We start from the raw sequence: 24,693 nt of genomic DNA, 5'->3' as shown, positions 1-24,693 counted from the left end.
AATTCGTGAACGGCCGATTTTCTAGCCTAGTTTATTGTTGTGGCCTAGTTTACTTTGGCCGCGCCGATATCTCGCATAGACGTATGTTTCAACGCCCCAGATCTCTTCGATACATGTGGTGTCTTTTCAACCGTGGATCCCAACTCTCGCCTTCATTGAATACCCGTGCGAGATAGTCTTGAGGCTTGGGGCCGTCACTTTATACGGTAATTTGACCAAAAGTTTTGCCTTTCTTCGCTTGTAAAGGAAACGGGAAAGTGTCCAGAACTATTTTCGAACCAGTCTAAAAGTAGAGTCTGCTGCTTTATTTTGGAACCTGTTTCATCCCTCGTGGAGTCCCGACCTTGTTCCTCCTCGCGAGAGGCAGACACGGCGGGGATCCCTCGGCTTTCTCCACCGTCTCAGGCATCGCCGTTTCCCCTCCCGCACGTTCCTCTGCTGCCGGTGCCTGCACCCTCCCGTTTCGCCTTCAAGGTAAAACAGAACGATCCTGGTTTCTTCCACCAAATGTCCAAATTTCGTCGTTTGCTGCTTTCCTGACCTTCTGAGTAAATGTATCCATCTCAAGAGCATTTGCTTTATCTACAACATTGCATTTGAGGATTTATTTAATTCATTCACCTTCAATACCATACTCTGGATGGCTATATTTTGGCAAAGATCTGAGGTAGAAAAAGCTCTCCCTCAACTTTTGATGAGGGATCTCGCAAGGTCATAAGCTTTCATATCTTACATTTTTTAAAAGCTAATTAGTGGGTGAAGCATGACTCTCCCTCAATCTTGGGCACTTTGTTTGGGCTTGAAAGGGAGAGTTGAGCAACCAAAATCAAGGTTAATAAATAATTGTGATGTATTTACACTTAGTTTTTGCTACTCAATTTGAGTCTAAAAAGCTTTATTTATAATTAAAAGGATTTAATTCACGGTAGGATAAATGGGCCAAAATTCCCTATAAAGGGACTTGTCGTGGACATCCCACTATCGCTTTTTTAAACCATTGTCATCTACTGAGGCCCACTTTCTCTTTTCCCTCTCTCCCTTTCTCTCTTGGGCTGCCTTGTCGAGCTAAAAACGCATTGCAAATTAAGTAGCTCTTTAAAACAACCCCAAAATATATAAATAACCAAAAGTTTCATTAAATGGTGCGTGGTTCTAGAGAGTTTCTACGTCCATAAGCAAAACCCTAATTTAGGAGGATCCTTCTACATCTATAAATAGATAGGTTGCCCACCATTTAGTCCATCCTTATTTTGTAGGTTTCATTAGTCCACATACCCTCTATTGTAGTTGGTGCTCAGTTTTCAGCCTCTAGCTCTTGCTCATTTGCTATTCATTTGGTGTCTAGCCATCATCGATTGCTGTTGGTGCTGAGTTTTCAGCCTCTAGTCCTCGCTCATCTGCTGTCCCAGCCATCATCGATTGTAACCATATCACCTACGTTTGTGTTTTGTTGTAGGCCTATTTGTGCTGACACATCAGCATTCAAGCGTCAATCAATAGCTAGTGTTTTAGTGTTTTGTAGGCCGCCTTGCATTTATACACATCACTCCAGCTATTGCCCCACAATCTTCATTAAATTGTCTCCACTACCTTCATTAAATCTTCTCCACTTGGACCCCACAATCAAGTCAACAAAGGCCATCTCATAACCATATGAATTTCAATGTTAAACCCTTTCCAGTTTCTAAACTAGGAACTGTGACAATCCCCTATACCCATCATGACTTTCAAGGTTGTCATCGTACGTAGTACAAATTGATCCGTACAGTACAATCTATGCAGTACCGTATTGTACATACTTGTATAGTTTAGTACGAAAAAATCGCCCCTTTTTGGCAACTCTCCCTCCAGCCTACAATATTTTTTTTTCTTTCTCCTTTCTTTTTTTTTTCTTCTTTCTCTCTCCCAATTGATTCTCTCTAGGTTTTAAAATAGACATTGTTTCTATTATAACTAGCATTTTTTTCCTTATAGCATGTCATTTTAAGGCATTATAGTTGGCTAGTATGGTAAACCAATTTGGTTTTTTTCAAGAGATCGCCGCTTATAATTTGCATATGTTTATTATAATATGGGATTGATTTCTAAATGAAATAATTACTTTAAACCTAACAAATACTTAAAAGGTGGTGGTTACACACACACTCTCTCTCTCTCTCTCTCTCTCTCTCAAGCCTACTTTTATTTGTATGATCATGTATAACATATCCACTCCCATCTATGTACTTGTAATTGGTTGGTAATAGTAGTGTATGTTGCGCATGCGGCATGAGGTTTTGGTATGTTACTCTCAAGCATTCCTCTTATATACTCTAATTACATTGCTATTTATACTCTAAACATCTATTCTATTATCTTTAGTCCAAAATAATCATGTTATTCTTTTTGTACTAATATTATAACATACCTTATAAGATATTAAGGTACCATTTAGTATTGTATTTTATCGAACCATACACTATCGTACCTTTTGTACTTGACAACTATGATGACTTCTCATTTAAGGGAACTACAACATTTAACATTTAGAGCATAGGTGACGAACTAAGAGGTGGGCCTTTGATTCACCTTCAACAAATCCTTCAAGACAGTCTTTCATAGTACAAATGAGGTTATGACCTTCAGCAAATCCTTCAAGATGGTCTCTCATAGTACAAATGAGGTTATGATAGTGACCTAATGGGCAGTAGCTTCAACTTGAACAACAGTAAAACATTAGGATGTTTTTGATAACCTTTTTGGCTTGCGACTTTTGTCTTATGACTTTCTCTTGTGTTGTAAAAAAATGCCCGTAATTTTGTGGTGATGGGGGGCCTTGCAAAAAATGCTTACCTTACCTACTTTTTTAATATTTCATGTCTTCATAAAAAAAAAAAAACAGAGGAGGGCCAATAATATGACAGTTTTTCAGCATTTCCCCCTAATGAGTGAATGACACATCATCTACTTCGTACCTTGATGTACTTTACATTATCATTAAATTGGGAAGTTAATGTGACAACAAAATGCTACTAAACATGGGGCCGTCACTTTTTCAGCCCCCTTACCCTATATGAGAGAGAGAGAGAGAGAGAGAGAGAGAGAGAGAGAGAGAGAGAGAGAGAGAGAGCATTACTCATTCGGCCAATAAGCTTTTCCCTCTTGGAATTTCTATCAAAATAAAATGCCACCTCCTTTGCCTTATCCTTCACCCTCCAAACAATAATAGTTAAAATAGTGATAATAAAAATAACACTAATAAATATTATAAACCACCTCACAACTTTCCCCTCTTCTAGAGTGATGCCTTTTACCATTCTTCCATTCGTCTTCTTTTTTATGACGATATCCCTATATCCTAGGGATCTTAGAGTTTAGCAAGTATTGGAGGGTTGAAAGGAGGAACATGCAAATCATTAGTAAGAACATTGATGAGTACTCAAGAAACTTTTCCACTTCAACATTCTATGTTGAAATGATTGCAATTATGAATAGATAATTTATTAAGTTTACTCGTAATTCTTTTTGATGCAAGAATGGGGGTCGAGGCTCATTATCTTTTACAACAGAAAAATCTAAGATGATCCCCAAAGGACCAAGACAAGCCAAACCTACATGATGCATCCACAAAGTTTGAGAAACAATGTTTTGTTGTCTATAACATTTAGGATTCAAGTTATGCTCTATTGCATGAAAGTAACATTAAGAAAACAATGGTAACCATCCTTAGTTTCTATGACAAACATGAAAAATGAGAGAGAGAGAGAGAGAGAGAGAGAGAGAGAGAGAGAGAGAGGGGTTAATCACCATCGGTTTATAGGGGCCCTCGTGCAGAGCAAGAGGGGAGTTAAAATAACATCGTGTTACAGGCTCCCTTAAGACACACACTTGTGCAGATCTTAGCGCGATAATGAACACACGAACTTGTGTGAGTAACTTTCTATGCTAACAAAATATGCAAGAGTAATGCACTCCATGCAAATGCCAAGTCATAGGGTCTCATCGAGGTCTTCTAAGACTAGGAAAACTATGGGGCTTCTAAAAACATTGCTAAGACTATGTGCTACAAGTTGGTATGATATCTATACTACTACTTCATTTCGACTCTACCAAATCTATCACACCAAACTTGACAAAATTTGATGTGGCATACCTCTAAGAACTTTGAGACAAAAATATGAATTTACATGATTTTACTTCCAAAAAAAAGAAGCGGGAGTTGGAGTATAGATATCCACATGGCTTTATCAAAGGCAAAATTGCCACATGGAATGTGAGAGAGAGAGAAGCCTTAAAAAGCTTTCCACGTCTCTCTCTCTCTCTCTCTCACACATGCATCATTAATGGCATCCTCTTTGTGTCTGTCTATGTCTCTCTCTCTCTCTGTGCACATCCTCACAGACTCTGTAGAGGTTGAGCTCTCTCATTTAGCCTTAGAGTGTCACCATATCTCTTATGTTGTAGAAGGCATGGAAATCTTCAACAATGTGCTCTCATGTGAGAGTGAGAGAGAGATACAGAGAGAGAGAGCCATCTCTCTCTCAGCCCGTGCACAGTCCACTCTTGCAGTCTTTGGGCTCTCTCCTCCTCTTCCGTCTTCTATCTATTAGATAGTGCACCACAAGCGAGCAACCTAGAGCCATTGGAATGTAGGTGACTGAATAGACATTAGTGTGGGGAGAGGCGGGCACAAGAGAGGTGAATTAGGCCTTCATTCCTCCCACATTCGACCTTCCTTGGGACACATGCAGGGCACATGTAATCTCTCTCTCTCTCTCTCTCTCTCTCTCTCTCTCTCTCACATGCAAGGTGCAGGTAATCTCTCTCCCTCTCTCCCTATCTGGTAGGGATGAACATAATCCGAACATGCAAGTAATCTCCCTCTATGTCTCTCTATCTCTTTCTTACTTCCCCATGTTTGGTCTTGGCTTGTGTTGGCAGGGATGAATTGGGCCTTGGTAGAGATGAATCGAGTCTTGACCGGATCACTTCTCTCTCTCTCTCTCTCTCTCTTTGTGATCATGTAACCACTTTGTACTTGGCATTTTGGGGTGTTGCGAGGAGGGCATGATGATAGTGATGGCGATGGGGGTGGCTTCTACTCCACTCCTCTCCTCCTTCGAGATCAAGGCAAGCCAAATGTGGAGGTTCCTTTGATCAGGGCACGCAAGATGTGGAGGTTGAAGAGATTGTCAGCTCAAATGAGTTAGGCGCGATAACGGTCAAGTGTTCATTGATTCGGCATGAGGGTGGTCCTCATGGGAGTAGGAGGTTCCCTGATGCGCACCCTTGGCAATGGCTCATGCAGCATCTGGCAGTGGAGTTTGATGTTGACTTGGAGTTGTCGGCGAGGCCAAATGGGTGCAAGCCCTTGCAGGAGGCAGGAGAATGCCTATCGGATCAATGCAGAAGGCCAATTCCTTTGTGTTGGAGAGAGAGAGAGAGAGAGAGAGAGAGAGAGAGAGAGAGAGAGAGAGAGAACTACTTTCCTCCTAATTCTATTTGTATCTTGCTTAGCTCTGCTCCATCCAATACTTCTGCTTTTATATTACCTTAGAATTCGAGTTTCTAAGAAAATGTGATCCAAGGAGAATGGATATTTAAAGGTGGTATTTGCAAGAGAGTTTGTAATGATACTTACAAGAATGCACGAGAAATGGAAAGTTCTTTTTCTAAGAGATAGATGGAGCCTTAATCAATGTGCACGTATACACAAATATGCACATGGACATACATTGGAAAAGTGCACATGATGAATATTTGTGGTTAGTGTGATGACTTGAAAATTTTGTGAGGGATGTGATCATGTGAGGTTGTTTATAATTTTTATTAGCGTTATTTTTATTATCACTATTTTAATTATTATTGTTTGGAGGGTGAAGGATAAGGCAAAGGAGATGGCTTTTTATTTTTGTAGAAATTCCAAGAGGGAAAAGCTTATTGCCCGAATGAGTAATGCTCTCTCTCTCTCTCTCTCACACGCACACACACACATAGGGTAAGGGGGCTGAAAAAGTGACGGCCGTGTGTTTAGTGGCATTTTGTCGTCACATTAACTCCCCAATTTAATGATAATTTGAAGCACATCAAGGTACGAAGTGGATGACGTGTCATTCACTCATTAGGGGGAAATGGTGAAAAACTGTCATATTATTGGCCTTGCTCTGTATTTTTTTTAAAAATGAAGACGTGAAATATTAAAAAAGTAGGTAAGGTAAGCATTTTTTGCAAAGCCCCCTACCTCTGTAATCTTGGTACGCTACTGGCTAGCCAACTGCACCCTTTGTCCGATACCCTAGTTGGTTTGGGCTGCAATGCCTTGCGGTAAAAATAGGCTTGAGCTTTTTTTCTAGTCCCTTCTTGGATCCAATTTTGGACCTGAGAGGGGGTGTTTAGCTAAAAATGCAATACAAACTTATTAGCTCTTTAAAACAGCCCCAAAACATGTAAATTACCAAAAGTTTCATTAAATGGTACGAGGTCCTAGAGACTTTTTGTGTTCCATAAACAAAACTCTAGTTTGGAAGCATCCTTCTATATCTATAAATAGACAAGCTGCCCACCATTCAATCCATCCTTGTCTTGCAAGATTCGGCCATCAACCCTCTTCCACTAGCTGTCCAACCCCCAACAATTGCTGCTACATGGTCTACAGCTATCACCCAACCTTCCACTGCTGTCGGTGATCAGCTGCCATAATCTTTAGGCAGTTACATGGCTATATTTACCAATTACATCTGTTGCTCTTTCATTTTTAGCATCAGCCTAATTGCATTTGCATCTACAATAGGCCGTTTTTGTGCTTTCAACACTTTTCTTTATCAACCTCTGCTCTCACTAGTGGTTACTGTAGTCGGGATCCGTTTTTAGTGGATGACACATCCACACCTCCCTCAACCTGCTCCCACGACAGCCACGGGCTGTTGGACAACTCTACCCTTGAGCCTTCTATACATTCATTCATTCATTTATAGTATTGATTCATTCACATCAAAGTTCTTGTTGTTTTCTATGTGTGTTTGTGTTTGCGTTTTTGCATTTTTGAGTTTTTGTGTTTTAGTGTTTTGCATTTTATGTTTAGGGTTTGCATTTATTGTGTTACTGTTTGAGTTATTGTGTTTCAGTTGTGTTCGTAAATTTTGTGTTTTCTTTGTAGAAACCTTTGCATATCTTCACTCTTTTTCCTCATTATCAACACCAACGAGTGGTTGGGATAGCTTGTCTATTTTGTGATATGTTGGATCTAACCAGTCCTTTCTCATTCTCCCCTTGGGACACAATTACTTGACAAGACACAAACTGTATCTTTTCAACAACCAAAAGAAAAAAAGGTCAATGTGGTTCCATCTACCTTTGCATGTCCTAGTAGGCCACTACAAGCACCCTTTGTCTAATGCCTTGGCCTCTCTAGGGTGATCACTTGGGCTTTCGTGGTAAGATAACCATCACCTTTGTAGTCTTGCTAGGCCATTGGACAGCCGATGTACACCCTTTGTCCGATGCTCTAGTTGCTTTGCGGTGGGATACCTTAAGGTTAAGAAGAGATTGAGCTTTTCTTACAATTCCTTTCTAGTACTAGTTTTGGACCGGGGAGGGGTGTTGAGCTAAAAAATGCATTACATATTGATTAGCTCTTTAAAATAACCCCAAAACACATAAATTACCAAAAGTTTCATTACACAGGGAGCAATTCTAGAGAGTTTCTATGTCCCACATGCAAAACCCTAACCTGGGAGGATCCTTCTAGATCTATAAATAGATAGGCTGCCCACCATTCAATCTATCCTTGTCTTGCAGATTTCAGCCGACCATCAGCCCTCTTCCACTAGCTATCCAACCCTGAGTGATTGATGCTACGTGGTCTACAATTGTCACCCAACCTCCCATTGCTGCCAATGATCAGTTGCCGAAGTCTTCAAACAGTTACATTTTTCTTCATTTATAGCAGGTTGTTTTTATAACACTTTTCTTCATTCCTCTACTTTGACAAGGGGTATTGCATGCAAGATCCGTCTCCGATGGACGACACACATCAACACCTTTCTCAGTCCACTCCCATGAGAGCCACCTACTGTTGGGCAGCTCTGCACTTGAGCATTCTATACATTTTCTCATTCATTTATAGCATTGATTCATTCACCACAGAGTTTTCTTCTCTCACTGTTTGTAATTGTGTGTTCATGTTTCATAGAGAATAAAATGCCAACAATCTGCAAAACAAGATTGGGGTGAGTGGTGGGTAGCTTGTCTGTTTATACACGACAACAAATTCTCTCAAATTAGGGTTTGGGTTATGGAACACAAACACTCTCTAGGAATGCAGTCATTTAATGAAACGTTTGATAATAAGCATGTTTTGGGGTTGTAATAAAGAGCCAATCAAGGTATAATACTTTTTTAGCTCAACACTCCTGCTTAGGCCCAATATTGGAACCAAAACGGGAGTACAAAGCATAGCTCAATCCATAATCATCCTAAGGTATCCCACCCCAAAGCAACCAAGGCATTGGGCCAAGGGTGTATATCGGCTGTCCAAGGTCCTACCAAGACTACAGAGGCAATAGTCATCTTACCAAGGAAAGCCCAAAGGATCACCCTAGCGAGGCCCAGGCATGGAGAAAGGGATGTTCATCAAGTACCCACTAGCCTTGTAGGACCTGCAAAGGCGATGGAACCACTTTGAACTCTTTTTCTTTTTGAGATTGTGTTGATCCTATTAAGTATCTCTGTCCTAGGGGAAAATAGTAGGAATGGTTATATCCAACACACCATAAAACTAACAAGCCATCCCAACAACCCTTGGGTGCCAATAAAGAAGAATAAGTATTGGGTATGTGTAAAATGTTGCTATAGATATTGCCTTAGAAGACTGTCATGTGACCTGCCACGAATATGGTGGACCCAAAGTCAACTACTCTATAAAAACTGAAAACGGACAAATATGCACAGATGCATATTTACAAGAACACAATGCCAATGGATGGGGTAATGCAAAGGGCAATGCAAGATTTCATGCTCATGCAAAATGCTATGCAATAGTGCCACTTGGACAACGCCCTCAAAGGGGAATTATTCACTTACCCAAGCGCCCTTTTATAATCTAATCATCCTAATGATATGAAAAATAATACAACAGTACAAAAATAATGTCCTTGAAGCAAAGAATAATCAAAATCTTATAAACACCAAGAGAAAAACTTGCTCCTCTCAGCACTAGACGATGGAAGAAAAAGCTAGAAAAGTCTAAAGTAGGAGAGGGGACACCAACGCCCATCCTAGATAACAAGTACTAAAGAGTGAGGCAATTAAGCGCTCGGTTAATAGACTTGCAAAACTTTCTAATGAGGGCACAAAGGTGGATAGGTGCCTAGCTCAACCTACTCTCTAGTGAAGTGATGGTGGACTCCTATGTGCTTTGTCTTTGGACTAAAGATGGGGTTACCATTGCAGAGGACGACAGTGGAATGTCACATGGAAACTTAATTGCCGCCAGTAAGCTCCTCAAGTAGACAATCTCTATGGTGCCATCGTAAAGAACCATGTACTCCGCATCAACAGAGTGGAAGCATCCACCACTCCTGTTTACAGTTGGACTAAAAAATGGAAGCCATATCAAGAAAAAGTTGTAACTACCATGGGACTGCCACGTATCAAGATCTCCTACCCAATCAGAATTTGTATATCCGTGCAAAAGCAAACCACAACCATATGTCAAACCATAACAATAAGTACAGTGGATTTATCTCAAGACATACATGCAAGCAATCCAATGTAATATTTTAGGTGCATTGAAATATTAACTGAGCAATGAAACCAAGTGAGCTAAGTTTGACCTAGTGTAAATAAACCACAGGAGTTTTTCTACCATACCTATAGGTATGCTCATTGAAGGGCTGACCGTGGGGATCTTCAAATAGTTAGACAGTAGAATCAAGAGATGTAGCCACATGCTATGTTTGATGATTGCAATACTCCTAGTTTTACTCGCAGGGGCTTGGTGCGTGTAATATGTGCCTTATTGCCTTGAGCATAGAACTAGGAGAGTCGATGTAGAACGATCTTTGTCGCTTAGAATGACGAGGTGGCACAAGGAGTGCCAAGGGGAAGACACGTGCTTTGGTGGCATAGGGAGCAAAGGCCAATGATGATAGTCTTTGGTAGTGTCACCATTCTTGCCACAAGAGAAGCATCCACTAGTCTGTGCTTTTGACTTTGGAGAAGCCATAACACTAATGCATCAAATCTCTAAAGAGGGTGTGGGAGAGAGAAGATAATGGTACCCACCCCTCGATGACACAGCAAAAATAAATAATTTGGAATCTTTAGAGAGTTGTTTATCCCAAAAGCTTTTTTTGCATTTACTAAAAGAGAATCTTTAGCTCTTTGAGCACCTCTACTTTGATACGATGTCGAGAAGTGGTAGCATTTGCAAAAAGAAGCATAGAGTGTACGGTAAAAACTATGACAAAGAGAACTTAAAAACATAGGAGAATAAAGAATGATGGGCATGAAATCATGCTTCTACAACAAAGCTTAGCTTAGAGATGACTTCCCTGCCTTGCCTGATCAGGCAACAACACATGTCGATAAAGATGCTCAATGGAGGGAGCAAAACACAGTCCTTTGGAGGAGTAGAGGGAGTGAAACACAATCCTTAGGAGCTACCAATAAAGATAAGCTTGTTTCATGCATATTGCCTATAAAGCAACTTCTACCGTCAGTCTAGCTCCCTCACATGGATCACACACGTGCAATGTGCAAGGGCTGATTGTTCACAATGTTGTATTTTGTGTAGATCAAAGTGTTTGCCTCCTGTTTCATTTGCGTTTCATTAGCTCTTCTATTAGTTTCAGAGGGGGTTGTGAGGAGCTCTTTCAAGGGTGCACTGTTAAGCTACAAAATGCATTACATATTAGTTAGCTCTTTATTACAGCCCCAAAACTCAATTATTACCAGCATTTCCTAGAGACGTATGTGTCCCATAAGAAAAAACCTCCACCCCCTTCTGACATATCTCAGTTAGAGCTTGTTGTCTACAACCTAGCACCTATATCCAGCCCTCCATTTGCTGCATATAGCTGATGGCAGGAGTTTTCTAGCTTGTTGCCACTATTTCCAGCCATTGCCATCAATTGCCCAACCTCCACAAGCTGCCTTTGCTGTTGTACGACTTGTTCCAACTTGCGTATACTGCATCCAACCAATCGCCAGTGTACCACATCATCATCTACAGACTACTACTACTGTGTTTTCAGTCTACTATAGCAACCCACATCATTCTGACACTTCTCGTGCTGTTGTCTACTATTCGAGCTATCCCAAACCTGTTTGCACTATACCAAGCTCTCCAGCTTTGCGATTGCTGGTGCCATACACATTCAGAGATTGTCTGCTGCGTTTTGGGATCTATCAGAGTAAGACACACTTTCCAGCTCATATGCTTTGCCTCGGACCTCCAAAGACACGAGAGTTTGAGGTTCAGTTCACCTTGCATTGTGTGTTTGCTGCATTGAGCATTGTACTTATTCATTCATCTTTAATGTTCATGGTCTCTAAGGTACTGTAAGCCTACTGAGTTCTTTTATCGGTCTATGCCTTGTTGTACGGTTGTGTTTGTATTCTATGTTCGAGTACGTCTTTAAATGCACATCTTCACACGGCCTTTACCTCATGCAACAGCCACCCTTCCTTGCTGCTAGCATGCCCATCGTGTCCTTTGATCCCCGATGTCTGTCTTTGGCAACATTGCTTCTTTGCACTTTCGATAGCTTCTCGTTGTCATCTTCTAGTCGGATCAAAGACTTAGCTCATCTGTTGCCAACTAAATATATTTGATGTGACCATTCAAGGCTTCTCCACTCCTATTGGCATTGTCTTCCACTACCATTGGCATCCTCTTGCCATCCCTATCACTGGGGTCTCATCCGGAGATGGGGTTATGGCACTCGACCACTTTTCTTTATCAACAGACTTCATCGACCTTCACATGTTCCAATCTTTCATCGGATTTTCTCTTTCCCTCGCCTTTGACCATGCCGAGGATCTAACAAGGAGTGTGTTAGCAAAATGTTACTCTATCTTCTTCTTATGAGTCTCAATCTAAGTCAAAAGAGGATACTAGGAGCTCTAACATTGTCATTGTCGAGTAGTCTTTCTTATGTTCCAAATGCCATCGTTGCAAGCACATCAAGTGGAGATTAGAGTTCCTATGCCTTTGATCATTGCATCCACTGCCGACTCTCAGCCTATTCACATTGCACATACTCTAGTTCATGGAGTGAATTGCTGATTTTGTTCTATAAAAGAAACCATTCACATGCCTCCGTATAGTGCATTGATCCAGCCATCATTCTTCCTCGTCTTCCTCTATTAGTCTCTGATTTTGTGCCTTCAGTCTGTTTCTCACCGACATGGATCACATATGTGCAAGGGCCAACTATTGGCAGCCTTGTATTGCATTCAGATCAATGTGCTTTCATTCTAGTTCCTTTGTCGTCTGCTCCTCTTTTCCCAACGTTCATTTGCTTCTATTGTGCACTTACTTATAATTGACACTCTGAATGACAATATCTTGCTTTCTGCATTTCTGCAGTTGGCAACTGTTGGTATACATTTTCAGCTGCAATCCTATCAATAGGTTAAGCTACAGATTTAACCAAGGGTTTGCACGACCATAAATGCCACACACAAAAGTTTTATCACAGCCTACATGCTTCTTTTGCTAGGTAAAATGTTTGTGCGGCTGCAGAACTCCTCAAATCAGATGTGTAGAGATTATTTTATGGAGTTGTTTGGGACCCAGCTGCAGTCTGTGTTAGGAGGTAAATGGCTATTTCTTTTTCTACACTTTGTTTTCCTTCTGCCACATGTACACATCAAAACTTTGGCTAATGTATAATAGATATACTAATTGCAAGCATGTGTTCTCCTATTTAGAGAAAAGAGAGAGCCACACATCAATAACATGTTTACTATTTTTGTCAGACAATGTCAGCAACCAGAAAACAGGAGGAAAAAGATGCCAAAGTATTGAAGTTTGAGGCCTTCATTGAACAAAAACTGAAGCCTGACCTTGTTCGGGTCATATCAGAGAGGTGGCTAAAATCAGATGTCTGTTTAGCTCTGTCATTAAATTTGTAAAACAACAAAAAGATCAGATACCTTTATAGCTATACCAATCTTCTAGCCTGATTGCGCATGGTTCATTGTACGCAGGGACAAGGTCATAGAGCAGCAAAAGATATTGTATCCTTTTGTGTTCAAACTTGTATTCGAGTGTGGAGTAGGTAAAATTTGCGGGTCGGTTTATATATTTCTATGGATTTGAAGCTTTTGCATGTAGTGCAATTTTCTAATCTTTAACATGCACAGCAAGTGATGTAAACTTTTGCAGTTAGCTAAGGCAACTGCTTCATATCTTTCAACTTATAGTTGGTGTCCATCCATACGACAGCCTGTTTGATCTAATTTCTAAGCCTACAGATCACGGGCTTATTTTATGAGGCATTGATGCATTATTGCTGTTAATAAGCAAAGACGACAATGAAGATACAAAATGGCATCAATAGTTGGCACATAGGCACATTGATGAACCACGATGGAGAAATTAAATGCCCTGTGTCATAGATACTGAACAAATCTTCTTTTTCTTGCAAGATAAATAATTTTATTTGGAGTAGTGAATTGATATAAACTCAAGAAGATACATTGAGGTTCAGTATGGCTTGTCAAAGATGCAAACTAGCATTGACTTCAGACTTGCTAGAGAAGCTGTTTGTAGTTCTGTTTTTGGATTGATGGTCTCATTGCCTATGTATTAGATTGTAAACAGAGCAGCTTTGAAGTTTCTTGCATACCAGCTTAATGTGCTTTTCTGTCTTAGTATCATGATTCACTTCTATTTTATCTTCATTTCCATAGGTTTACCAGATTCTTTTCAACATTTAAAGCTGTCCTTGCCACCTTGATGTGTGATATACTCTCTGCATGCTAATACATTCATTTTTCAATGTTTGGAGCTATCCTTAGCTGAGATTACTCACCACAGCTCAGATTTGTCCAAGAATATCAAACTATTGCAGCAAAACCGATTCAAGAAGCTGAAAACCCTGGTAAATTTGGGCTCAGAAGTTTATGCACAAGCCGAAGTGTAAGTTAGTTTTAGGATTTTGAACATCCTTTGAATTCAATTTATTTGGTGGTGAAAAAGTTGGTCGTGAGTCTTGCACTTCCATGTGTTCAAAGTCACAACCTCTTTTGTAAGGAATAATCTTTGAATGAAAATCATCGGCTATTTGAGAGAGAGCTTAGTTGGTAGGCTGAATGCATGGTAATGGAAGGTCTTGAGCTCACTTCCTAGATTTGTATAATCATTAGGGAGAACTGAAGTTGCCTCTATAGGTTGAAAGTCCCAATGTATTACCATTGGTATAATATCAAAATCATAGTGTTGCGTGTATGATTGGTGATGGAGGGGACTGTAAAGAAACAGAAGATAAACACAAATGTATACAGACACAAAGTGATAACGATAGACCTCAAAGATGAAGAGTAACTCAGAGACAATGAACATGGAAGAAGAATGGAAAATGAATAATACAATGCTCAATGCAGTAAAGACAGAATGCGGAGTGCATACAAAACCTCAAACTTGTGTGTCTTTGAAAGAACTAGGGTAGAGAGATGAGCTAGACAGCGTGTCATACTTTGAACGCATCCCGAATCGTAGCAGGTAGCCTCCAAACATTTACCAGCTGCTGCAAATGGCAGAGAACAGCTATGCAGGATGCACTCTCCCAAAAATGTAGGGCTGAAGATGTGAATGACTGATCTGGCAGTTGAAAACTGCAGCAAACTGACAACGATAAGCTCTCAGAATGACTATGCAGGCTGGGTGGCAGTTGTGGTTTGAAAGCGCAGCAGTCTAGAGGGTAGTTCACAGGTGGCTGATGATGTGGCAGCAGTCTGGTGATGGCTGGCAGCAAAGCACAGCAGTCTTGAGGCTGGTGATGGCTGATCTGCTGCAAATGCAGGCTGGGTAAAGGTTGGGAGTAGCTGCCTGGCTTGTCGACAGCTGCATGAATTGAGGTATCCACTTGGAAAGGGGTATAGACAACAGTAGACATGGTGCCAATAATCTGCGAGAAAGGGGTTGGGCTGAGTGGAAGGGTAGCCTCATATTTACAGATGATGGATCATCCCAAATTAGGCTTTAGCTTAGGGGACATAGACACTCTCTAGGAAAGTTTGGTATTTTAATGAGAAGTGTGGTAATAGCATGTGTTGGGGCTATTTTAAAGATCCAATTGAATTGTTTAAGTTTGTAATGCATTTCTTAGCTCAACAAGGATGAACCCTCAAGGGGATGGCTAGGGAACGTGTCTATGAGAGTGCACAATAGAAGCAAAGGAACGTTGGGAAAAGAGGAGCAGATCACAAAGAAACTAGAATGAAAACACATTGATGTGAATGCAATACAAGGCTGCCAATAGTCAGCCCTTATAATTATGTGATCCATGTCAGTGAGAAACAGACTGATGGCACAAAATCAGAGACTAACAGAGGAAGACGAGGAAGAATGATGGCTGGATGAATGCACTAAATGGAGGCATGTGAATGGTTTGCTTTATAGAACAAAATCAGCACTTCACTCCATGAACTAGAGTATGTGCAATGTGAATAGGCTGAGAGTGGGTAGTGGATGCAATGATCAAGGCATAGGAACCGTAATCTCCACTTGATGTGCTTGCAACAACAAAGGCATTTGGAACATAAGAAAGACTACTCAACAATGACAGTGTTAGAGCTCCTAGTATCCTCTTTTGACTTAGATTGAGACTCAAAAGAAGGAGATAGAGTAACATTTTGCTAACACACCCCTTGTTAGATCCTAGGCATGGTCAAAGGCGAAGGAAAGAGAAAATCCGATGAAAGATTGGAACATGTGAAGGTCGATGAAGTCTGTTGATAAATATAAGTGGTCGAGTGGCATGACCCCATCTTCGATGAGAACCCAGTGATAGGGATGGCAAGAGGATGCCAATAGGAGTGGAGAAGCCTTGAATGGTCACATCAAATATATTTAGTTGGCAACAGATGAGCTAAGTCTTTGATCCGACTAGAAGATGACAACGAGGAGCTATCGAAAGTGCAAAGAAGCAGTGTTGCCAAAGATAGACATCGGGGATCAAAGGGCATGAGATGGGCATGCTAGCAGCAAGGAAGGGTGGCTGTTGCATGGGGTAAAGGCTGTGTGAAGATGTGCATGTAAGGACGTACTCGAACATAGAATACAAACAGAACTGTACAACAAGGCATCGACCGATAAAAGAACTCAATAGGGTTAGAATACCTTAGAGACCATGAACATTGAAGATGAATGAATAAGTACAATGCTCAATGCAGCAAACACACAATGCAAGGTAAACCGAACCTCAAACTCTCGTGTCTTTGGAGGTCCAAGGCAAAGGATATGAGCTGGAGAGTGTGTCTTACTCTGATGGATCCCAAAACGCAGCAGACAATCTCTGAATGCATATGGCACCAGCAATTGCAAATCTGGAGAGCTTGGTATAGTGCAAACAGGTTTGGGATAGCTTGAATAGTAGACAACAGCACGAGAAGTGTCAGAATGATGTGGGTTGCTGTAATAGACTGAAAACACAGTAGTAGTAGTCTGTAGATGATGATGTGGTACACTGGCGATTGGTTGGATGCAGTATACGCAAGTTGGAACAAGTCGTACAACAGCAAAGGCAGCTTGTGGAGGTTGGGCAATTGATGGCAATGGCTGGAAATAGTGGCAATAAGCTAGAAAACTCCTGCCATCAGCTATATGCAGCAAATGGAGGGCTGGATGTAGGTGCTAGGTTGTAGACAACAAGCTCAAACTGAGATATCCGTCAAAAGGGGGTGGAGGTTTTTTCTTATGGGAAACATACATCTCTAGGAAATGCTGGTAATAATTGAGTTTTGGGGCTGTAATAAAGAGCTAACTAATATGTAATGCATTTTATAGCTTAACAATGCACTCTTGAAAGAGCTCCTCACAACCCCCTCTGAAACTAATAGAAGAGCTAATGAAATGCAAATGAAACAGGAGGCGAAAACATTGATCGACACAAAATACAAGGACAGTCAGCCTTGCACGTTGCACGTGTGTAATCCATGTAAGGGAACTAGATTGATGGTAGAAGTTGCTTTATAGGCAATATGCATGAAACAAGCTGATCTTTATTGGTAGCTCCTAAGGATTGTGTTTCACTCCCTCTACTCCTCTAGAAGACTGTGTTTCGCTCCCTCCATTGAGCATCTTTATGGACATGTGTTGATGCCTGATCAGCCAAGGCAGTGAAGTCATCTTTAAGCTAAGCTTCGTTGTAGGGGCATGATTTAATGCTGAGCATTCTTTATTCTCCTGTGTTGAGTTCTCTTTGTCATAGTTTTTACCGTACACTCTGTGCTTCTTTCTGCAAATGCTACCACTTCTCGACAGGCTATCAGAGTAGAGGTGCTCAAAGAGCTAAAGATTCTCTTTTAGTAATGGCAAGAAAAGCTTTTGGGATCAACAACTCTCTAAAAATTATTTATTTTTGCTATGTTATTGAGGGGTGGGTACCATTATCTTCTCTCTCCCACCCTCTCTTTAGAGATTTGATGCATTAGTGTTATGGCTTCTTCAAAGTCAAAAGCACAGACTGGTGGATGCTTCTCTTGTGGCAAGAATGGTCACACTAACAAAGACTATCATCATTGACCTTTGTTCCTTATGCCACCAGAGCATGTGTCTTCCCCTTGGCACTCCTTGTGCCACCTCGTTATTCTGGGTGACAAAGATCGTTCTACATCGGCCTCCCTAGTTCTATGCTCAAGGCAATAAGGCGCATATGACACGCACCAGGCCCTTGCGAGTAGGACTAGGAGTATTGCACTAATCGAACATAGTGTGTGGCTATGTCTCTTGATTCTATTATGTAACTGTGTAAAGATCCCCACGGTCAGCCCTTCAATGAGCATACCTATAGGTGTGGTAGAAAAACTCCTGTGGTTTATTTACACTAGGTCAAACTTAGCTTGGTTTCATCGCTCAGTTAATATTTCAATGCACCTAAAATATGTCTCCAGATAAATCCATTGTATTTATTGTTATGGTCTGACATATGGTCATGGTTTTCTTTTGCAAGGGTATACAAATTTTGATTGGGTAGGAGATATTGACACTTGGCACTCCCATGGTAGTTACAACTTTTTCTTGATATGGCTTCCATTTCTAGTCCAATTGTAAATAGGAGTGGTGGATGCTTTCACTCTGTTGATGCGGAGTACATGGTTCTTTACGATGGCACCACAGAGATTGTCTACTTGAGGAGCTTACTGGCGGTAGTTAAGTTTCCATGTGACATTCCATTGTCGTCCTCTGCAACGGTAACCCCATCTTTAGTCCAAAGACAAAGCACGTAGGAGTCTACCATCACTTCACTAGAGAGTAGGCTGAGCTAGACACCTTCCACCTTTGTACCCTCATTAGAAAGTTTTGTAGGTCTATTAACCAAGCCGCTTAGTTGCTTGATTTTTTAGTACTTGCTATCTAGGATGGGTGTTGGTATCCCCTCTCCTACTTTAGACTTTTCTACCTTTTTCTTCCACCGTCTAGTGGTGAGAGGGGCAGGTTTTTCTCTTGGTGTTTATAAGATTTTGATTATTCTTTGCTTCAAGGACATTATTTTTGTACTATTGTATTATTTTTCATATCATTAGGATGATTAGATTATAAAAGGGTGCTTGGGTAAGTGAACAATTCCCCTTCGAGGGCGTTGTCCAAGTGGCACTGTTGCATAGCATTTTGCTTGAGCATGAAATCTTGCATTGCCCTTTGCATTACCCCATCCATTGGCATTGTGTTCTTGTAAATATGCATTTGTGCATATTTGTCCGTTTTCAGTTTTTATAGAGTAGTTGACTTTGGGTCCACCATATTCGTGGCAGCTCACATGACAGTCTCCTAGGGCAATCTCTATAGCAACATTTTACACATACTCAATACTTATTCTTCTTCATTCGCACCCCTTGGGTTGTTGGGATGGCTTGTTAGTTTTATGGTATGTTGGATATGACCATTCCTTCTATTTTCCCCTAGCACATAGATACTTAATTGGATCAACACAATCTCAAAAAGAAAAAGAGTTCAAAGTGGTTCCATCGCCTTTGCAGGTCCTAGAAGGCTAGTGGGTAGTTGATGAACATCCCTTTCTCCATGCCTGAGCCTCGCTAGGGTGATCCTTTGGGCTTTCCTTGGTAAGATGACTATTGCCTCTGTAGTTTTGGTAGGACCTTGGGTAGTCGATATACACCCTTGGTCCAATGCCTTGGTTGCTTTGGGGTGGTATACCTTGGGATGATTATGGACTGAGCTATGCTTTGTACTCCCGTTTTGGTTTTAATATTGGGCCTAAGCAGGGATGTTGAGCTAAAAAAGTACTATACCTTGATTAGCTCTTTATTACATTCCGAAAACATGCTTATTACCAAAAGTTTCATTAAATGACTGCATTCCTAGAGAGTGTTTGTGTTCCATAACCCAAACCCTAATTTGGGAGAATTTGTTGTCGTGTATAAATAGACAAGCTACCCACCACTCACCCCAATCTTGTTTTGCAGATTGTTGTCATTCTATTCTCTATGAAACACGAACACACAATTACAAACAGTGAGAGAAGAGAACTCTGTGGTGAATGAATCAATGCTATAAATGAATGAGAAAATGTATAGAATGCTCAAGTGTAGAGCTGTCCAACAGTAGGTGGCTCTCGTGGGAGTGGACTGAGGGAGGTGTTGATGTGTGTCGTCCATCGGAGACGGATCTTGCGTGCAATACCCCTTGTCGAAGTAGAGGCTAATGAAGAAAAGTGTTAAAACACAAAAATGACCTATTGTAAATCAAGAAAAATGTAACTGTTTGAAGACTTCGGCAACTAATCATTGGCAGCAATGGGAGGTTGGGTGACAATTGTAGACCATGTAGCATCAATCACTCAAGGTTGGATAGCTAGTGGAAGAGGGTTGATGGTCGGCTGAAATATGCAAGACAAGGATAGATTGAATGGTGGGCAGCCTGTTTATTTATAGATCTAGAAGGATCCTCCCAGGTTAGGGTTTTGCATGTGGGACATAGAAACTCTCTAGAATTGCTCCCTGTTTAATGAAACTTTTAGTAATTTATGTGTTTTGGGGTTGTTTTAAAGAGCTAATCAATATGTAATGCATTTGTTAGCTCAATACCCCTCTCAGGTCCAAAACTAGAATTAGAAAAGAATTGTAATAAAAGCTCAAGCTCTTCTTAACCTCAAGGTATCCCACCGCAAAGCAACTAGGGGATCGGACAAAGGGTGTACATCGGCTGTCCAATGGCCTAGCAAGACTACAAAGGTGATGGTTATCTTACCACGGGAGCCCAAGTGATCACGCTAGAGAGGCCAAGGCATTAGATAAAGGGTGCTCGTAGTGGCCTACTGGGACCTGCAAAGGTAGATGGAACCACATTGACCTTTTTTTCCTTTGGTTGTTGGAAAGATACAGTTTGCGCCTTGTCAAGTAATTGTGTCCCAAGGGGAGAAGGAGAGTGAGAAAGGATTGGTTAGATCCAACATATCACAAAATAGACAAGCTATCCCAACCACTCGTGGGTGTTGATAATGAGGAAAAGGAGTGAAGATATGCGAGAGTTTGTACAAACAAAACACAAAATTTATGAACACAACTGAAACACAATAACTAAGACAGTAACACAATAAATGCAAACCCTAAACACAAAACGCAAAACACAAACACAAAAATGCAAAAACACAAACACAAACACAAATAGAGAACAACGAGAACTTTGATGTGAAGGAATCAATGCTATAAATGAATAAAAGAATGTACAAAAAGCTCAAGTGCAGAGTTGTCCAACAGCCTGTGGCTGTTGTGGGAGCTGGTCGAGGGAGTTGTCGATGTGTGTCATCCACCAAAGACAAATCCCGAGTGATGTAACCACTAGTGAGAGCAGAGGCTGAAAAGAAAAGTGCTGAAAACACAAAAATGACCTGCTGTAGATGTAAGTACAAATTATGTTGATGCTAAAAATGGAAGGGCAACAGGATGAAAACTAGAACGCAATGGTCTTTGGGGTTGTAATTGGTAAATATAGCCATGTAAGTGCCTGAAGATGATGGCAGCTGATCACTGACAATAGTGGGAGGTTGGGTGATAGATGTGTTAGAAGATGGGCATAGAAACCCACTGTAAGCAAGGGAGTATAAGGGTAGATGGGTGTGAATAGCCCTAAGGGCAGGGGAAACCCTAACCCTAGCTGGAAAAGGGCTATATAAACAGCCTATGGGTCACTATCACTGGTGAGAGAGTGTACCCAAGTTGTACTCTAAGCAACTTAGTAAGCAAGATTTCATTCTTGTACTTTGAGCTCTTCTCTCCCTCTTGTGCACACATTCTACTGCTGCAAACTCTGATTTTCCACATGGTATCAGAGCCATCTCTGATCTCCTCAGCTTCCCTCAGCATCAGTCATCACTAAGTGCACACTAGCTGTCATTTTTTCACTCTATCCTTCTTTCCTCCATAGCTGCCTGCAACCTACCTCCATTGGAGGACTTGAGGAGGACAAAGGAGGCAATATCAGCCTGAGATTTCTTCTGGAGACTTCTTCCCCACATCAGGGCGCAGCTCTCTGTAAGCTCAAACACTGACATAGTCCACGCGTGAGGCCAGCATTGCCAACATTGGAAAAACGGCGCAGTTTCTGACAGCGCAGAATTCGGGCTGCTGTACACGCAGCAGGCGGCGCAATCCGTACGGCTATCTTGGGGCTTTGATAGCCCCCCAAGTGGGCTACCCTCAGCTAAGAGGGCTCTGAGAAATTCTCCCTGTGCTGGCTGCTACAAGCCAAACCCTAACTGTGTTTTTTGGGCAGCCATAGCCAACAAGCTCCAAGCTTGACATTTTGGGATTTTTACACTCTGAGCTTCATTAACAGTGATTCTAATCACTGAAGCAGAGTCTCTGTATCCTATTCCAGAGTCTAAAGCTCTTGGGCATGATTAACGGACATCACCAAGCATTGAGAAGCCGACTTCAAACCGGGTTCCATTCAAGCACTTCACTAAGCTTGACAATAGTGGTCTCTTAACACTAATCATAAATCATCAGTTGAATAGCTTGTTGGACATTCACTAAAACCAGTGAGTTTTTTATTCCTCTTCATACATTGTTGTAAGGCTATGTGTAAAATAAACACATAAACCATTATGCACAAGAAGTGTATTGCATACCGTAAGTGACATTGTCTCAAGTACTTTAGTCAGTAAAATCAATAGCATGAGTGTTATCATACTCTCCTCAGAGTCATCAACAACAAGCATTGAGATCATAGACAAACCGTGTCCAACACAAGCCTCATCCACTAAGCCGTACCACAAGGAGGAGCCTGAAGTCCAGTCTAGGTTTACTTCATTAAAACCTAAAAAGACTATTAAACCACGGAAGAAGTTTGCACATAAGAAAGGACCACCAAAGTCGTACCTGGAAATATTACACTTATATGATTTTCAGCCTTTCTCTTCATTACAACTTCGACTTCACTTTGTCTAAATTGCTTCCGCATTCAGTAAAAGGTTTGTAAGGGACTAGACACTGCCCTTGTCCCAACAAGTGGTAAGACCTTCCCAATGACTACAACATATGCTGATGTCCGTCCTCAAATTCGAAAGTTCGATGGTAAGGATTTCCATCCATGGCAAGTACTTATAAAATACAAAATGATGGAGAGAGGGTATTGGCCTCTTATTCAAGGCAATAGAGTTGTAAACTCTGCAAATATGATTGATATAGAGGATGACCAACGGGCTCAAGCAATCATAATGCTACACTTAGATGAATCCTTGATTCATCATGTTGATCAACTAAACACTGCTAAAGAAAAATGGGATGAGCTTGAAAAGCTCTATGGAGCCATTGGGAAGAATACTAAAATCTTCCTTAAAATTGAATTCTTCAGCTTGGAATACCGTTCAGGAGAAGATTTGGGAAAATTCATTTCTCATATGAAGGGACTTATGGCACAACTTGCTTCTGTACAAGCTCCAATACTTGAAGAAGATGCTATTGCTATTCTCCTAAAAGCTGTAAAACAGGTGTTCCCTACTCTTGTAACCACTCTCACAAACATTCCAGATCCTACTTTGGCAAGTACCATTCAATCCTGTTTGGATGAAGAAAAGAGGAACCACAAAGAAAGCAGCAACAGTCAGGCAACTTCAAATTCCCGTGAACAAGTATTGGTTCATACAGTTCTCACTAAATGTTCTTTCTGCAAGAAAAAAGGACATCTTGTAAACAACTGCTGGAAGAAGTATCCCGAGAAGATGAAATGTAACAAATGCAAGAAGACAGGGCATATAACAAGTAAATGCCCCAACACTCCTGAAATATCCAAAGAATTGGTGGCCAACTATGTCTCCAATTCATCTGAAGATCGACTGTTTTGACTATTTAAATCATCTACCTAGAACAACCTTGTAAGCCTGATTTATAAAGGCATCCAAAAAGGGGGGAATCTTTTACATGTCTTGTAATCCAATGCCACCCTGGCATTGAGGGGGGGTGTTAGAAGATGGGCATAGAAACCCACTGTAAGCAAGGGAGTATAAGGGTAGATGGGTGTGAATAGCCCTAAGGGCAGGGGAAACCCTAACCCTAGCTGGAAAAGGGCTATATAAACAGCCTATGGGTCACTATCACTGGTGAGAGAGTGTACCCAAGTTGTACTCTAAGCAACTTAGTAAGCAAGATTTCATTCTTGTACTTTGAGCTCTTCTCTCCCTCTTGTGCACACATTCTACTGCTGCAAACTCTGATTTTCCACAAGATGTAGACTATGTAGCAGCATCGGAAAGGGTGCAATTGGCTACCTAGTGGCCTACCAAAATTACAGAGGCAATAGTTATCTTACCAAGGGAGCCCAAGCGATTACCACATAGATTCCAAGACATCGGACAAGCGGTGCCCAATGACCTACCAGGATTTGCAAAGGTGGATGAAACCACATTGATTTTTTTAAAAAATTGTTTGTTTGTTTGTTTATTATTATTATTATTATGAGAAGATATTGGTGGCTTGTCAATGTAATTGTGCCGTGTGGAGAGAATGAAAAGAGATGGTTGGATCTAACGTATCACAGAAGAAGCAAGCTTTCCCAACCACTCATGGATGTTGATGACGAGGGAAGGGAGTGAAGAAGTATGTCGATATGGTGATAAAAAATCGCTAGTGGAGGCAAGTCAGGATCACCTCAGAGGTGCATTATTATTATGAGAAGATATTGGTGGCTTGTCAATGTAATTGTGCCGTGTGGAGAGGATGAAAAAAGATGGTTGGATCTAACGTGTCACAGAAGAAGCAAGCTTTCCCAACCACTCATGGATGTTGATGACGAGGGAAGGGAGCGAAGAAGTATGTCGATATGGTGATAAAAAATCGCTAGTGGAGGCAAGTCAGGATCACCTCAGAGGTGCTCTACACAATGAGATGCATAGAGTAATGCTACACGATGAGAATGCACATGTAGCAGGTGTCACTTGGATAGTGTCCCTCGTGGGGAAATTGTTTACTTGCCTAAGTGCCCTTTTACATAGAGAAGATGATGATCGTTTCTTTATCGGCAGT

General features: G+C 41.1%; 1 protein-coding gene across 5 annotated transcripts in view; it reads left to right on the top strand.

Moving 5' to 3' along the window:
- The first annotated feature begins 253 nt into the window (after positions 1 to 253).
- LOC148012432 (uncharacterized) overlaps positions 254 to 24,693 on the top strand; it is a 34,908-nt gene continuing 10,468 nt past the window's right edge. For 2 of the 5 annotated variants that reach the window (XM_087669718.1, XM_087669717.1), the window contains exons 1-4: positions 254 to 474; positions 12,964 to 13,073; positions 13,195 to 13,224; positions 14,027 to 14,128. In XM_087669718.1, coding sequence (XP_087525844.1) covers positions 12,967 to 13,073; positions 13,195 to 13,224; positions 14,027 to 14,128 — 239 coding nt within the window. In that variant the 5' untranslated portion in view covers positions 254 to 474; positions 12,964 to 12,966. Of the gene's footprint in view, positions 475 to 12,704; positions 12,801 to 12,963; positions 13,074 to 13,194; positions 13,225 to 14,026; positions 14,129 to 24,693 lie in introns of all 5 variants that reach the window. The other 3 variants (XM_087669715.1, XM_087669713.1, XM_087669714.1) reach the window with 2 other exon arrangements.

The sequence above is a fragment of the Lygodium microphyllum genome, chromosome 27, assembly GCF_053477565.2.
Source record: "Lygodium microphyllum isolate KBCC chromosome 27, Lygodium_microphyllum_v1.1.10, whole genome shotgun sequence".
Classification (NCBI taxonomy): domain Eukaryota; kingdom Viridiplantae; phylum Streptophyta; class Polypodiopsida; order Schizaeales; family Lygodiaceae; genus Lygodium; species Lygodium microphyllum.
This window is presented reverse-complemented; position numbering and strand designations above follow the sequence as displayed.